The sequence below is a fragment of the Denticeps clupeoides genome, chromosome 16 (assembly GCF_900700375.1).
Source record: "Denticeps clupeoides chromosome 16, fDenClu1.1, whole genome shotgun sequence".
In the NCBI taxonomy this organism is placed as follows: domain Eukaryota; kingdom Metazoa; phylum Chordata; class Actinopteri; order Clupeiformes; family Denticipitidae; genus Denticeps; species Denticeps clupeoides.
In genome coordinates, this window is record NC_041722.1 from 14,730,648 (window position 1) to 14,748,456 (window position 17,809).

Genomic DNA, 17,809 nt, shown 5'->3' on the forward strand with positions numbered 1-17,809 from the left:
CCAATGAGCAGAAATGCCATTGTTTGCCGTGTCAGTAGTGCGTGTGGCGCTCTTGTGAGCCGTGTCACCGAGACAGCGTGACAATGCGCACACATTAGGCATGCAGGTGAGGCCGGCGGTGTGATTAATAGGTTCCTACAAGGACAGGGCCCGCGAGAGACCGGGCCCGGAGCGCCCACGCTCCTAAAAAGGCCGCCGGATTCCCGCGAGGCCTGGGCCGGACGGGGAAAGACACTGATTGAGTTGGAGGGGGAGGAGGAGTGGGACTGTGCTAGTGCCTCACTGCTGACAGGTTGCTATGAATTATTTCACACCCGCATGCAAGCTCATATCCAGCCGCATGCATCGCATCTCGGTAAACAGAACAGTTCCTCTGATGGCTCCACTATGTTTATTATGGGATGTCTGGACCTTATTATAAGAACCTATTATGACTGCCTGGTTCCGATATGACAGTAATAATCTAGTGATCGTCAGAAAGCACAGTCAGGGTCATTTGTGATTGTCTGGTACTTAAAAGAAGACTTGGTGAAGAATGAATTAAGAATCTTTGGTCACCTCTTCAAACGGGTTTGTCTATTTCGTGCAACGGAGGGGAGCGTCATCGCGACCCGCTGTCTCTGCGCCGGTCCGAAACCGCTTTTGAGCCAACACCAAGACCCCGGGAAGATTAACCGGAGCCCCGGTGGGCTGCGATCGTCCCGCACGGACGCGCGAAGGCGCGGGGGGGAGGAACGTCGTCGTCCGCCGCCCGGCCGACCCCCTCCCGCCGGGGTGTGGTACGGTCCGAGCAGCAGCGGCGGCGGCAGCAGCATCCAGAGCCGGTGAGCGCCGCCGCTCCTCCTCACACACCGAAGCAGGTCAAGTTCGGATACCCGGGAGGCGACGGCGACAGCGACGGCGAAGGCGCGCGTCTCGGCGGCTCTTTCTTTGGGGCTGGGGAGGGATTCGTGGATTTTTTTTCTCTTCTCTTTCCTGTGGAAATCTATCGCGTCGCGCACAAATGGCTGCTTTCGCTGCACTTTTGCCGGTCCTGCTCGTTGTGGAAGCAGGTAGGTTGCGTTACGTGCGCAGGTTGAGGTGGACACATTTTTCCCTCTCCAAAAAATGTAAAAAAATGCTACATTTATATATATAGGCAATATATGAAATACAGAGATTCCGCGCGTCAGGTTAAAAAAAAAAAAATGCTTCGGCTCTCAGACGCATCCAGGAGAATTTGGGCGGATTCCCTAATTTCACGCGTCTCCTTTAATTTGCATTAACTTTTAAACCTTTCCAGCTCGAAAGCAGCAACGTTACCTCTTCTCGTACAAATGAAATGGCCCAAGATCGTAATAATCATAATGGTCGAAGCAATGATAATAATTAAACGAATAATAGTAATAGTGATGTCATCACATGTCAGTGATTTCTCTCAGTAGGAAACAGTAGCGGTCCGGTTTATTCCCGGCTTATTATAATAAACGGGGGTAAACTGGGGTCCCCGCGCCATAAGCTCGCACTTCACTGCGCGTCTGGAAAGGGGAGATGCATATTCCGTCGATGCAACTGCGTCTAAAGTTCTTCCCTTCGGACCATTATTAATAAGGGTGATGCTATATATCATCAGTGGCAGTTTTTTTTTTTTTTTTTGTGTACTGTTGTGTGTACTGTAATGAAATGTTCATGATTTAATTTAATTGCTGTTGTTGTGTTTTAGTTTTAGGGTTTGGAGTAGACCCCGATATACAATTTGATATCATCCAGGAGCTGGACGCGGCGAACGCAACATTTGGAATAACCCAAGTGGCGGGTCTTCACAACAGCAGTAAAGCATTCTTATTCCGAGGTAAAGCGATCCTATTGGTCCACACACTAGAATAAAGACTTTTTTTTATCTGAAATGTCACGTGACCAGTACATGGCATACTTTATATTCTAAAATATGTTTCTTGTTTAATGGTTTGTGGTAAAACCCTTAGTCGGCAGCTAAAAAACATACATAAAACGCTTACGCTGGGGGAAAAAAGGCTTAAAAATGAGTTTTTCCAGCCAGCGTTGGCAGTCCAGTGAAATTACACGTTCCTTGTAGCGTTGAGTAATTTAAGACTCTCTGTGGCCAATAATGTTGGACACCACGCTTTGTGAAGAGATGATAAGGCACCAATCTCAGTCTCCGTTTCAGGACAATATGTCACATTCTATGTCACACGTCACAGTATGTCACATTCACATCCTGACACAATCTTTTTTTGCCCCTAGAAAAACAGCCAGACCTTCCACCCCATGCTTGGAATGGAATCATTGCTGGACTATATAATATTTATGTAGTAGTATGTATTAGGTGCTGTGCTGTTAAAGTGACATTTGAACTAATGCGAGTTGGAGAGCACTTCTTGCGGTCCAGAATTTGACAGAAATCGAGGCATTGTATAAAGTCGGCAGGGATGGCTTTCATAAGTGTTGTAATTGTGATCATTTGCTGTAATTGTACTGGGTTCATTGGATGGTGGTTGCTTGAGAATGCAGCGAATGCAGCCGGAGTCTTCGTTTTCATATGCTTCGTTATCTGTGAACATTGAAAAGAACCTATAGTCCGCTGCATTGATGTACAAGGATTTGTGCTACAGCGCCCACGGCTAAGAAAGGACGTCCTTGTTCATGAGCATGTCGTAAACCTCTTTGAAGAACAGGCGCAGAATGGTTCCTAGTCCTGGCGTTGTGGGCATAGAGCCTTCTGACAGAGGGGGGATAGATCTGATCGCGAAGGGAAGGAAAATCCATCAGACTTACCGGTCATAGATTAAGTGCCGCCAGCACCGAAACTCTCTTTTCTCAGGCTGAGGGCCGAGGGCCAGGCTGTGGGACTCAGCCAGCCTCATTAAAGCGGCAGAGACATGCGAGTGACCTTTCACCACTCCAACTGCGTCTCAAAAAAAAAGTCACTAGTGATGGCCCTCTGTCTCAATCTCGTTCTGTCGCTCAAATGCTCGGAGGCTCTATGGCGGAAAATTTAGAAATGTAAAGAAAAAGAGAACTTCCATCCAATGGGGGTTGAGTGATTGGTTTCTGGCTTTTTCCGGCAACACCCATGAGTTGGTTTCTGGGATTTGCTTATTGCCCATGCAAAAAAAAAAATAGTGCTGCATCTGTTTAATGGACTTCGGATCAATGCTTATTTCTGTGAATTGATAATCAGAATGTTTAAGATTATTAGAGAAACCATAGGGGGCCTTTATATGTTCAGTGTCAGTATAAGGAACCACCAACAGATGGTGCTGTTTTATTATACAAAGTGATGCTCTAAAAGGGGGAAAGTCCAGTCTTCTCGTGAAAACACACAATGGATTTGGGGTTTTTAAGGGGAGAACAGCAGGTTTTCAGTTTAAATTTCTTTATGGAATAAGCGCCTAGTTATTTTGTCAAAACAATTTATTTTATATTAACAGCATATAAAATGAAATGTTTCAGGTATTGCAGCAGACGGAATTAGTTTTCGGAATGTATACTGTGACATATGTTTAAATAAAGATCAGGTATCTTTTATCTTAGCTAAACTGCTAAGAGTGTTATTTTTGTATTGCCCTCTTGTGGTATTGCCCTCTTCAATAGTATTCCATACTATATTAAAATAATTTTAAATGCTTGAGAAGCATTAAATAACAAACCAATTGAGAATCCAAATGGACGATTCTCTATGTGATGCACGGACATTTGGTTACTTGATCCCCATAACCAGTGGTCAGAACTGTGTGATATAAAGTTATGACAAAAGCAACTTCCACAAGCCAAAATTTTGTAAATAAGCATTTTGTCTATAAGCATTCAGACAAAATTATTGCACCAAATATTTCAATGTATAATGGGCGTCAAAACTGTGCAACACTTGTTTATGCAATACCAATACATGCAACTAAAATGACCAAGATGGTGTGATACACGGAATATTACACATTTGTGTAATTATGTAACTTCCACAGATTCAATTTCTTTACAAAGCCTGAACTGTATCTTGAGCTTCACAGTATAAGCATGACACCTTAAAGCTGTATCTTGTCTAGAGGCTTTAATGGAAGCGACAGGACTTCCTGTCAGGTGGATGCAAGGCAGAAGAACGCAGAACGATGATCGGTGGCAGGCTGCAGATAGTAATTGCTCCCCATTAACTCTTACTGTTAGCGAGTGATTCATAAACAACAGATGGTGGGTATTTGGCAGGAAAGCAGGGTTGCGTGACCCCACTGTGTATATTGCATTTTGGAGGTGAAATTGTCGGTTGTGGTGCTACTGGGTCTCGGGAGGTGTCGTGTTGCGCTAAGCAGCCGAAATGGTAGGCATGCGTCAAAAGGGACTCACCCACACACAATAAACAGTCAAACCGAAATGAAAATAAATGAGAAACGACTCAATTTATGTTTTTTTTTTATGATCGAATGGACTAAATTTGATCGGTTGCCATTGGAATCCTGTTGGAACTGCAAAGCTTCGCAGTCCCCTCCTCCCCGCTGCACCCCCAGCCAGAATGCTTTCATTCCAGCCCTGGCTTAATTAGGATCAGTTGATCGTTAACAACCTAATGATGCATGTGGCAGGTTGGAAGCACAGAGGGTCAGAGAATGTACGAATGCCGGACAGACGGCTGGCGGTGGCAGGGACTGAGGAGCGCTGCTGTGTCGCAGTGGCTTTGTGGTTGCAAATGCAGGTCCTCCTGCTGTGTATTTGGTGGGGGACATGAAAGAGCAGTCTAACGACATGCAAGGAAATAAAAAAAATAAAAAATAAATAAAAAATTGCATGTCGTCTAGCAGCATAGCGCAGTTTTTGAACACTCGCGAAGTGCTGAAGTTGCACACAAACGTGTGCATCCATATGAGAATCAAACCAGATTCTCCTGGGAGCCCGGCGCTGAATTTATATGCGCTGAGACTTCTTGTGCTGCTGCTTCCCCCTTCGTTCAGAAGTTTGTTCGACAGCGCTGGAGCTGTGAGTAGCGCGTGATATTTTTACACAGAAGGAAAAAATTGCCCTAATTGGGCCCTTAATTGGGTCAGACTGTGTCCTTAAAGGGCAAAGTTTGCTGGGTGAACAGCCTGAGTGTACCGATAACCTACCGCTATGCTGCCTGTTTGGTTTTGGTGTTCGTTTTTTATCTTTGCGTTCATGATCATGGCCCTCAGAGTGCAACATTCCAGCTATTTCACATGAGCGGGTTTCATTATTTGAAGATTTTCTTTTTATTTAAGGCTTTATATCATATCATATCATTCAGCTGATGGCTTTCTTTTGGTTTTGGTTTGTAATAAGAGCTAGCAAGTTTAGTGTTCAGTTCTGTTGGTGTAGGTGTACGTTTAACCTCATATTTATATACAGTGGCATGAAAAGGCTTTTGCACCTTTGTTTAAAATTTCTGTTACTGCAAAATGTTAAGTAAGTTAAAGAAGAACCTGCCTGCCTGTATTATATTCTAATATACAATACCAACCAACAGCATATTCAGTGATTGATAATTATTGCTTTTTGTGGCAACTGAGAGTCTTTCCATTCTTTCTTGGGTGATATTTGCCATCTGTCTATCGCATGCCGTCAATAATTCAGTTTGTGTCATTGCAAAACTTTGTAGCCAGTAACTTACTGCAGGGCCCTTCCTCTTTTTAACCTAAATTCAATTTTTTTAGATTCCAGAATTTGTTGTTATTTATTCAAATTCATTCTTTGCTCTACACTTGAAATGTTGCCTCTGCCTGACCGCCACATAAGACAGAAGACAGAACACGTTTGTAATTTTCTTGGGCTGTGACGATTTTGAGCAGGCTACTCCAAATGCTAATGCTTCCTCATAAACATCAAAGATTCTACACAGGTGGAGCTTTGCTGCCACCAAATATCCCTTACCGCCCACAGCCAGACAGATTGATAGACAGCGTGAATCTTCAAAATCTGCATTGGAACCTAATTTTCTTGATGGGCTTATTTTTTATAATCATGCATAATGATGCAAAAGGCTATTAAAATGTTAGTTCTAGATAAAAAAAAAAAGTCTTTAATGTCGTGCTTTATTAATACACACCGATATCCTATTGGGCTGCAGTCCACTTTGGATCACTTAAAATAAAGCCATTGGCGTTTGTGTGATATTTGGATGGAAAATTGCCTGACTGAATTGAGCCCCAGGGTTTAGTTATTCCTGCTGGCAAAAGCTGCAGTGAGGTCGAGTCAATTATAACCACAGCCTAAGTGCTGGTAATAACATGCAATCTCCAATGGCTTCTCTCCATCAGTGCTTTATCACCCAGATATGTGAGAAACAGCGCTTTGGGCTATCGGGAGACATTCTTTTCCAGCAGATATCATAAGTCTGCACAACCTAATTGAAATATCAGTTTGACTGAAATCAAGACATGCTGTGCAGTGTTTTATTTCAGAGCAACAGCACTCACAAATGAATTATTATTTTGTGCTGTAATGATGGATTATTGAAAATGATTTTGAGAGAGGGGGGTGCAAAAGATGATATAGTCAATATTTGCAATAATATTTGGAAAATTCTCACAAGAAGGAAGCTTTTGAGAAACAAAACTCAGGCTTATGCCTCCATAAAAACACCTCTGCTGTCAAGCATCTTCGTGCTGTGAAGCTGCTTTTCAATTGTAGAGACATGGCATCTTTCTAAAACAGACAGAGAAATGGATAGAACCAAAAAGGGAAAAAGGGGGTAACACTTCAGCAGAGCCATCTTTGTGTTCGTGAATAGGATTTTGCTCTCTCAAAAATAAAGTCTGAAATTTCAATTAGAGCATGCATATATCTGCATATATCTCAAGAGAAGGGGTCATCAGGCAGAAGAAAATTCCCACAGTGGGTGCAATGGAATCAACATTGCATTATGTAGCATATATTGGATGAACTAAACAATCAGGCCTCTTCTCTTTCATACTGCATCACAAAATCGGTCTGAATCCTGAGAGCAGCACTCCCATGAGATGTTGGTTTAATATTAGGCTTTCACAACACGGTTTTCAGATTTAAAAAAAAATTGTGAGTGAGAGGTGGTTTTATAACATAGGTTTTGTAATTTGCACAGGCCATATATATCGTGATTTGCTTCTATTTCCATACTTTAATTTAATCAGCAGAACGTATGACATGAATACATAATTGAGTGCATTTAAAATTGTTGCTGCACTGTATAATCGATATGGTTTTGCATGTAAGTGTGTTCTCCTGTTTACTCAGGCAGCCTTCTGTTTAATGTAGCATAGAACCAGAGCCCTGTATACTTTGATCATCCGACAACTTGTTTGCATGTTCACAATCTGGCATCTGCATATAGTAGTGCTTTCTTGCATTGCATGTGAACATTAATGATCATAAGTGATCCTCTTTATGTTACCTGGGACACCCGAGCAGTCGTGGGGTTTAACACCCGTTAAGGCAGGTGTAGAGCAGGGTTTGGTAAGGGTAATAGTGAACATGATCAGGACACTGAAACAAAACAGAGGTTTGTCTATGAGGTGTCTTTTTTCTTTTTTTCATCTGGAAAACGTTTTTATATTCTTCATGGTAATAAGGCTTCTCCACAGTGCCACACAGTCCACGTTATGGACATGTTACGTGAATTCATATGCATAAATTGGCACTGTCTATCAGTCTGTGTTTACATCTTTGCGGCTATGCAATGGTCTTCCTTACCCTCCATCAAATATCTGACAGATTACCTGAGCCCTGTGCCTGGTACTTACATCTAAACAGCCACCAATTAAGTGTAACGAAGATTTTTATGATAACTTGGCTATGGGGGGAAAAAAAAACACACTCATCCTGTATATCCCTGTACCAAGCTCATTATGGGGTCTTATTAAGAAAAACGTCAGCTCTTTCTTATCTTGTTGCCTGTCCTGTAGACAGAAATTAGGACAATAAAACTCATTACCCAGCAATTAAACTGCTTTTATTTGCATGGCTGTTTATATGATAGATCTCTAAGTCCCTTTTAAGAGTTTAATCTTATGTTCTTCAGGGTTTATTTTAAGGATTTTGTCCTCATTGATGGAGTTTATAAGTAAGTGACCGTAAGACCGTTTTTGACCGTAAGTGACTTTGTACTTTCTTCATTACATCATTTGTTATTTTGTTATGATTTTCCATATTAAAAGCACCCAGTTTTAGGGTGTTCAGTAACTGAACCCCATCAGGCCCTCGTCCCATGAAGCCGCAGTATTCAGACTCTCGCAGTTTAGACTCCGGCCATTTCCCAGGCCGAGCAGACTGCCCCGTTTTCTTCCGCCGAGCTTTGAGTTGGGCGGGGAGAGCGCAGCTGTCGCCGAACGCCTGCTTGGCAATTGGCGCTGCCGCATCATGAAAATCTGCCACTAAGTCACAGATCCTTTCTTGACAAGACGGCAGCCAGAGACCCGTTCTGGTTTGATTGCACCTCCAGGCGACACATTGTGTCTTGTTGATTTAGATTGCTGAGGTAGGAAACACTGTTGCATAAACAGGATCGTCTGTTACATCATGTCTAGGGGTGGCTACCGAATGCATGTCAATACGGAACTTTGCACTGAAAAGGACGGTGTGCTTTGTCTAAATGTACTTTTGTTATAGGCTCTTAGCAAAAAAAACACCATTCCTCTTGCAAGCTGTTGGCTTAGAGGCATTACTGCAGTGTTTTCTTGATGTCGAGGCTGTCTGGCATTTCATATTGCTCCAGGAGCAGTGCATGCTAACCGTATCACCCAAGGAGGAAAACAGGGGCAGCCTGTAGAGGTTTATCAAACCCTAGTTATGCAGAGTGCATTTCTCCAGGCATTAGAAAAGCCAAGGAAGTTGTTTGTCAAAATGAGGGAAAACATCTGGAGTGCCATCCAGTTTAATAATTCATTCTGTCTTCATAATCAGCTATGCAGAGAATATGAATCACACTCAGCCTCATCCTTAAATTCACTCCCATGCGCATAATCCGAAAGGCGAGACGTGCCGAAGCAACGCAGACACCGCCGGGAGTGCAGCGGTACGCTTTGCACATCCAGCCCGCCGTGCAGAATGTGTTCCTGTCTTTTCCGGCAGCTAGCCTTTTTTTTTTTTTTTGTGCAAGTCAAGTCAATGCTGTGAACCTTGCAATTGTTTCTTTTTTTCTTGACAGTAACTTCTCCAATTTGCACACAAAATGATGTACACAAGCAGGGAAGATAATGTTCCGTCACGCCTTATGAGTGTGTGCTTGCCTACTTTTATGCCATAGCCCACTGACAGTAACCTTTTATTCAGAAATAGCTGCATTGTTGCCTTGAGAGAGTGCATCTAGCTCCCTGTGTTGGTGATTACAGGGTAAGCCTTGACTGGAAAATGCATATTTTAATCATAGAGCCAAGATATAATTTAGTTAAGGCTTTGCCAATCATTTATGTAGAATATATGTAACAACTAGCTTAAATGTAATAATAGTAATTCTAAGAAAAACCTGCAGCTGGACATATTTCCATATGATATAACATATCGTGGAGATGAGGTCAGTTGCAATCGATATGAACACAGACCTTACATTTTAAGTAAGAATGTATAGTAAGTAAGATATATTCATACACACCCACCCACCCACACACATACACAAACATACACACACACAAACTATAACACTATTACTCTTATACTATCTAATGTTATTAATCTTATCCTTTTGAGTCTGCCCTAAATGTGTTTTTTTTATCCTCTTGCTCTTTTTTGCAACAAATTGACTCTAATTGCAGTGCTTTGCACACCCACCCCCCAAATAGCTATATAACTTAAATTCAGGAAAAAACAAGTCGTGTGATGGGGGAAAAATGTATATGCTAAATTTTCTAAAAGTTAACTCATTAATGTGCTTGTTTGATGGCCCTTTTTAGTGGTTGGGTTAATGAGATTAGTTTTGCTGCATTACATGTTTTTTTACTCTAGTGACTTTGTGCTGGATTCTGTGAATCTTTAGGGACTAGTGAGATAGACTTAGATGCAGGAAACTGGGATCACCAGTGCCACCTGACACGTTCCTCCTGTGCAGTGAATAGTAAAAATGTTCAGTCTGCACAGTAGAAAAAGTGGTCTTGAACTGACAATGTCTGTCAGTATATTTATGTGACATAAATTGAATCAATCCGTCTTAGATTACGTGTTAAGGTGTCCAACTGAACTACTTCATCAGGCGTCAAACACACTCAAATAATGCAATTGGCAGTCAAACGAGCCCAGCATGTATATGTTACTCTAGACTGAAAACCAGACTAGGTGGGTAACACACTCACCTATGAGCCAGAAGACCCAGGTTCAAATCCCACTTACTACCATTGTGTCCCTGAGAAAGGCACTTAACCCTAAGTTGCTCCAGGGGGGACTGTCCCTGTAACTACTGATTGTCTGATAAATGCTCTAAATGTAAATGTAAAATGTATATGACATGGCTGAAACAGGGTACATTTATCCTGGGCACAATGCAAACTCCGGTCCGGAATGCAGACCTGGAGCACCATCCAGAGTCAGAACCATGACACTTTTTCCAGTTTACCCTCCATAGCATGTATACTGGGACAAGGATAGTAATATAATTAAATGGACTTGTTGTAAGCATAACTTGACTAAAATATGCATGGAAAAGCAGTGTGTGATGCCTTGGATCCCAGACAGAGTCCCAGAGATGGCCAAGCCTTAGAGAGAAAGCATGTTTTTCCAAGCTCTTTTTCAGTCACCAGATACCTGGTATGCCCTTACAAAGTATAGTTTTATCGTCATAGAAGGGCGTCTTTGAATTTATAATAGATCTGAAAACACAGTGTGTATGAGAACAGAGTGAAGGTGTGAAGAAAACAAATGCTAGTATCTGACACTAGGTGGTATTCAACATGCAAATTAGAGTATAGCTTTAGCTACTTTCCATAGAAAACACAGTTAATTGTGTTCTTCTTAGAATCTGTGTTGCGGCTACGGCACAAAACTATTAATTGAATAATTTAATGCTTCACAGGAAGCTGGCCAACATTTTTACTCCTTTACTGGTAATAAGTTGCTGGAGGTACACGTTCCGGTTCCTCTAAACAGCAAATTTTGAACAGTTGGTATTAAGTTTGGAAAATAGTTTGTAAAATTGGCAAAGGGACATAGCACATTTGCATTTAGAAAAGGCCAAGCACTTCTGCTGCTTTGCCTGTAGAGATCATTAAAATTGTACGCCCTTATGCCCTGACTCTATAACACTAATGAAATGAAAGGTTTTGAGTTCCTGTCCAACAGAGTCTCTGTAATTCATGTGACTACTGAGGATGTGCCATAATGCTGCAAATGTATGAAATGAGATTGGGATGCAGGTGTAGTCTGTTGCATTCACGGGCAGATGAGATTCTTCCCATGGGTTATTGTATGGAAAGTGCAGCCACATTGTACCTCACTCTGACCTGAGGTCAGGACACTTTATACTATCTTAGTGTATGTCTATCCTCTGCACTTATCGACCGAACCAAATAACATTCCCATCTTAACATTCTGACCACACTCTCATGGTCTATCCAACACATTTGAGAAAATGTAAATGCCAAAGGCTTGTACGATAGACATGGCGATAGACATGGCATGTAGATGCAGATTGGATGTTGCTGGTTCAAATTTGTTTCAGAGTGACAAAATGACAACCCTTTATAAATGACACCCTCTATATGCAATTGTCAGGGTGACAATCAGCGTTGCAAGGAAAGGAAGCAGGACGCATTTGCACGACTTCACGTAGAAAAGGGAATTTTACTTTTTTTTTACTAGAATCACAGGCATGTCTACATACAAACAATCAGACATACAATTACCCCACAAGGTCTAGACACCAAAAGGGCAGCCTAAATACACTCAACAACAGGTAAATACAATTTTGGATAAGGGCAGACAACATTGACAGCAGAAAACAACAGACTGGCTCCCGGATCTGGAAAACCCCTATGTCACGACCGTGACAGCAATATGCCTATGCTTCTGGGGTAGAATATTTTTTTTTGCTATATTTCCTAATTCCTCATTCCCATCAAAATAACCATTGACACTATTAGACTATTAATACAGACCACATTACATTAAAGTCCCCTCACTATTTTCAAAATGGACCCCATTCAATACAATGCCTTTCTATGTAGATTTCTACATACAGGCATGAAATGTGTATTTACCAATTTAAGAAACAAATGACTACATTTGTTTCTTGCCACATTTTTCCTACATCCATCTTCATTTCATTTTGTAGGCCACTAGTCATATCTACAGCCTTATTCAAATGTTAATGTTATTCAACAAGCCTATTAATCAAATTAGTAGTGTTAACTACATGAACCCCCACACATGCTCTACTTTCACACTGCATCATCTCTTGTAACTAGACTGTAAATGCTCTAATTTGAGTATTTTAGGCCATTCCAGATGCCATAACAGGCATATTCAGCTGTAACATAAACACACGCACACATGAACACATTTGGAGTTATGTACTTAACAAAAAGTGGAGACCTGGTTTCCACAGTCACCGGACCTGAACCCAATTGAGATGGTTTGGGGTGAGCTGGACCGCAGAGTGAAGGCAAAGGGGCCAACACCTCTGGGAACTCCTTCAAGACTGTTGGAGAACCGTTTCAGGTGACAACCTCTTGAAGCTCATCGAGAGAATGCCAAGAGTGTACAAAGCAGTAATCAGAGCAAAGGGCGGCTATTTTAAAGAAACTAGAATATAAAACATGTTTTCAGTTATTTCACCATTTTTTTATTAAGTACATAACCCCACATGTGTTCATTCATAGTTTTGATGCCTTCAGTGAGAATCTACCAATGTAACCGGTCATATATATACATATACATATATATAAATAAAATAAGTTGGCTATAGGGCTTTTTTTCTTTCCAGAAACTTATAGTAGGAACCTACATTTTTAAAGTGATCTTTGATGCATTTTATATTGTAGCTACTGTGTTCTATGCAGGAAAAGTGTAAAAGTCTTAGTCATCACTTTAGAATCCGTTTGTTAGGATGGCTGGGTGCTCTGAGATGCTAATGAAGCTGCTCTGGTCGGCGTTTCAGAGGCAGGAGCTTTGGGATCTGAGAGTCCCACTGATGGGCTTCTGATGGACTCCAGGACTCATTTCATAAACTGGAATTCACACCTCCCAACCCCAACACAGAGCCGTATCCCGGCCATTTAGATGGGCTAAATCATCCCCTTTCATCTGAGCACCACAGGGCTTTGTGAAGCTGCTTGCAGTGGGTGCCTGCCATTATCGATATGGATGCAGTTTGGGAATTCCCTGCATCATCGCTGCCAGTCAGGGGGATCCTTAAACAGCATCAGCCAGTGCACGCCATAGGGGATTCGGATTGGCTTATTACCGCACTGGGGGAGCTTTGTACACCAAGGGAGAACTTAAATGCATATATACACACACACAAAACTAGACTGAGTTGAGATCAGTTGAGAAAATTACCACGTTCCTTGAGAATCCTTGCTGTTGGACTTTATACTGCCTTCATACAATTTTACAATAGTGTTATATATTCAGTCACTTTACTTCAATAAAAAAATCATTAAAAACCCTCATTAAAAAGTTATATGAAATTTACCAACTTTGAATCCAGGGATAATACCAGACACACTCTAATGCATGTCTTAGAATTTAATTCTACCTTATTATAATGTTTGCAGTTGCAAAGTCATGTTACAAGCTCCTGAATGCTCTGGTGGGTAAGAGATGGAAGCTAAATCTAGATATTTAAAGTTTCATGATGATCTTACTCAGTTGGTAAACTGGTACATGGTAACCAGTACTGAGCTAATTTACTGAGGTGATTTTGTGATATATTGTGTCATAGTTCTAGTTCTGTTCAAAAGAACAAAGTGTAATACCAAACTTGATCCTGAATTTAGGAAATGCCATCTTTCTTACATCTTGCTCCATTGAAAAAGCGACTGGATCTAGATTTCTAAATGTAATGCATTGTAATGTCCGAATGACAACTGTACAGTGCCCTCAATTCGATCCTCTAGATATAGGCCATAGATGGCACGGTGACGACTTAGACCCAGATCTGGGTCCTTCTTAAAACCAGCCTTGATCTGACTGCAGTCTCAGCCAAAAACCCAGTGGTTTTGCCAATTGCCGGAAACAAAGCCAGATGTGCCATATCACATCTCAGCTGGAGTTGGCATGTGAGTTGATCTAAAAAAATTGTACAAATGTACAATGTACAATTCTGAGATCAAGGACTGTTAATTATCCATACACCTCTGAAAAAATACTATTTGACAAGAGTGCACCGGTAGAGCTGGTTAGGCAGGCAGTCCAGCTAGTTTGACCAGTTTAAGATCAGATCAGCTAAACCAGCTACGTTTGAGGACTATGAGTGATACCAACAAAATGTAGCAATATTTCTCACTTCTGTTGGCAAAAATTATATTTTTGTAGGAAACCATTTCAGCAGGATTCTTTATGAAGGGAAGGTTAGCATCATGATACATGATTCAGGCCTTAATCCAGTGTTTTCGGCACATTTTCTATTTACCAGATGAAAGTCTTATTGATGAAAACCTATTTTGAGTGTCAGTGATAAATGGTTATCTTCTCATTAAAGCTACCAATGTCAACCATTGTGATTTCCATATTAAGAATTTCCAGTATTACAGACTGAGAGCCTTTCATCTATCTTTGTATACACTTCTGAAGACCGTTGCTCTCGTGGAAGCTCATGAATGCTCAAGCAGGCTTATTGATGTCCTTTACATGTGCTCTTTGAGTGTTAAAGTCAGCATTCAGCGAGGTCATACTTGTACTTAAACTGTGCTGATATCAGACCTCACATAGTCTTTGTTCTGCCAGGGATTCCGTGATGTTAATGCCCTGGTGGTAGAGTAATGCAGTCATAAGAAACAGACCTTTAGGCCAGGCTATTCAAAGCCTGGCAAATTAAATCAGGAGACACTAAGTTTTTATTGCCGGGAGGCTTTTATTCCATGTGGACAACTAACAGGACTCATTAATATGTGAGAAGATGTGGAAAATTCACAGACTGGTGACCCTCTGCCCTGCACAGTAAGTCTTACATTTCATTCAACTGACATTTAATACATTTCAGCTTGTAGTTTTTGCAAATTGACTTGCATTTTCTGCCATTGTTATCAGAGATAATGATGATTAATTTATCGTCTGTTGTTTGTCGATTAGTAGATTAATAGTTCAATTAATTTCAGAAAAGCAGCCTAACACACAAGTAAAACTGTTACTAATAGTAAAGACTAATTGACATCTCTTCAGCTTTATATTTATATTTGTACATGTTTAAATTTGGCAAAAATTGATAAATATATTTTCTCTTATAACCGTGGGTGACTGCAGGCATCTACTTATTGCAGCTCAACCCACACTTAGGAAGTTGGGGAATGGGGTAATGAATAATCGATTATTTTTTCATCAGCGTTAGTGACTGTCGGACTATAAGGAAAATCAATTTAAATTTGCAACCCTAATTCCTTGTTTCACTAATGACATGGTAAAGATAATGGCAGGTGTTTTGATGTGATAAATCATTCCAAGGCATTATAAGAGAGAAAATTCAGAAAGACCAGATGGTGTAAAAACATTGAAAAGATTATAAATTAAAAATTGAAAAGTAATTTACTCACAGCAGGTTCTCCTTATTCTCTGTCTTCTGATAAAGTATAATATTAAAAAAATTATATAACACTATTTAGTGGAGTCCACCTTGGAGTTCAGCTATTTTCCTTTTACCAATACATCCCACTCTTTTTATGTTACATTTACAGCATATGTCAGACACTCTCATAAAGAGCAATTTTCATAAAATCATTCAGTTTTTAATGAAAAAAAACTCTTAAGGAGGACCTTATGCAACAAGTTAACATTTGTTTAAATAAATCTTGGTTTGGTTTGTATATGATATGGATTATAACTATGTTATAACCCTATTTAACTACAGGTTCTTTTAAATGTCAAATAATTATATTTACTTAAAGTAACTAGTACTTAAGATACTTACACTTTACAAATTTCAATTCCCAAAGCATCTGAACTACATTTTCTGCTTCAGTGTTAAAATCTGTGTCAACGACATTATGTCAATTTATTTTAGTTTGGAGAGTTATTGAATTTAATCTCAACTGTAAGCTTATTTACATAAGACACACCAAGCTTTTTGGCATTTCAGTACAATACCAGCAGAAATGTAGTCTCAACATGAATTGCGTTCATCCCTAAGGCCCAGCTGAAGGCCCCACAGTGTTTTTGCTCCTCGGGTTTGAGCCCCAGAATCACACCTGCTCTCATGCTCATGACCAGTCCCTGTCTGTCCTTGGTGGTGCTGTGCCAGGAGGCAAGGAATTTAGGTCAGCTCCTCTGGGTTCTGCTGATAAGCAGACACAGAGATGCGCATTCCTGGACCTCAGTACTCGCATAGTACAGTCACAGCTGGTCACAGACTGGAATTCGTTTTTTAGGCCTGCGGTAGAACCTTTTTCTGGTACTGTTGTATGCTCCCATGTCCTAAATGTAAGGATCAAGATTCTGACTTGCTGCTCTAAATATGTCTCATCATAACCTGGAATATGCTTTTGTAAGTTTTGATGCGATGAAGAAGGTGAGCAAAAACCTGAGTGGTATTAGTACATATATAATAGTTCCTTCTGCTAGTGAGTAATACATAGTATATTTAATTGCACTTTTAAAAAAAAATTAGAGCAGCTTGAACAGATTTTACTGACATCATTACTAACCCTATTTCAAGTTGAATTATCTTCAGATAATTTACATTTCTTGCAGTCACACAGAATAGAAACAAAGAGTAACATCCATTAAGTGGTGGCCCAGCAGTTAAGGAAGCTGCCCCGTAACCAGAAGGTTTAAATTAGAATTAATAGGACCTGCTGCAGTGAGTGCATTGAACATGTTTCATACAAAACATTATGTATAGTGCCCTTTTCATACTATTATTGATCATAAATTGATTGGAATCCTTTGAGAACCTGAGAATGTCAGTCTATACTAAAACCTACTATATGATTCCTGTCCTATAACCGCGAGTGCTAATCTTGGCAGATCAAACACTGTACCTCTTGCTTCAGTTAATCACACGTTGGGCGTGATATTTTCTGATGTATTTTCTCTGTAAGCCTCTCAGAGATTTGTCATGCTCTGCGATATGAGCAGGATTCACGGATGCTTCCTATACTCATTTCAGTGCACTGGCAGCTCAACCATATTGCACTGCTTGAAATGCTGTGACTAAAGGAAGCTGGGATTGATGTTGACCCATTTGGTGAAGCCGTCATTGGTGTTTCCTGACCTTCATTTGCTGACGTGGGCTTTGAGTGCAACCTTCGCGCATTAAGAGCCCATATCAGGAACAGAATTTGTGCTGCCCTTTCTGTCTAGACAGATATTGTGCTGAGCTACACTGAGCTAAATGTGTTTGAAAATGATTATATTTGAAATGCCTAATGTGACTTTGTTCATATGCAATTGTTGTTGTTGTTCAGTAATTTAATATTTGCTAACTATATTATGCCTACATACAATTACAAGGCTTTAGACAAACTTTTTGCACTGGTGCACCTTACTTTTTGACCAGCACAAAAGTTATGCGCATCGCCTTTATCAACAGTTTTACAGGTTCACTTTTTTTCTTTTTAAATCGCTGTCCATATGGGCAATATTGATTTGTAAATAATTAACATAAAGTTAACCATAAAGTTAAACTTTATTTGAAGCTCAATTCTATAAGAAGAGTAACTTGCTAAAAATGTGTTAGTGGTTAAAGTAATTT

The 17,809-nt window shown here is 40.5% G+C and overlaps 1 protein-coding gene across 1 annotated transcript in view; it reads left to right on the forward strand.

Annotated features, from left to right (window-relative positions):
- The first annotated feature begins 647 nt into the window (after positions 1-647).
- LOC114766138 (protein kinase C-binding protein NELL1-like) overlaps positions 648-17,809 on the forward strand; it is a 139,017-nt gene continuing 121,855 nt past the window's right edge. The window contains exons 1-2 of the mRNA XM_028956769.1: positions 648-1,052; positions 1,703-1,831. Coding sequence (XP_028812602.1) covers positions 1,004-1,052; positions 1,703-1,831 — 178 coding nt within the window. The 5' untranslated portion in view covers positions 648-1,003. The remainder of the gene's footprint in view (positions 1,053-1,702; positions 1,832-17,809) is intronic.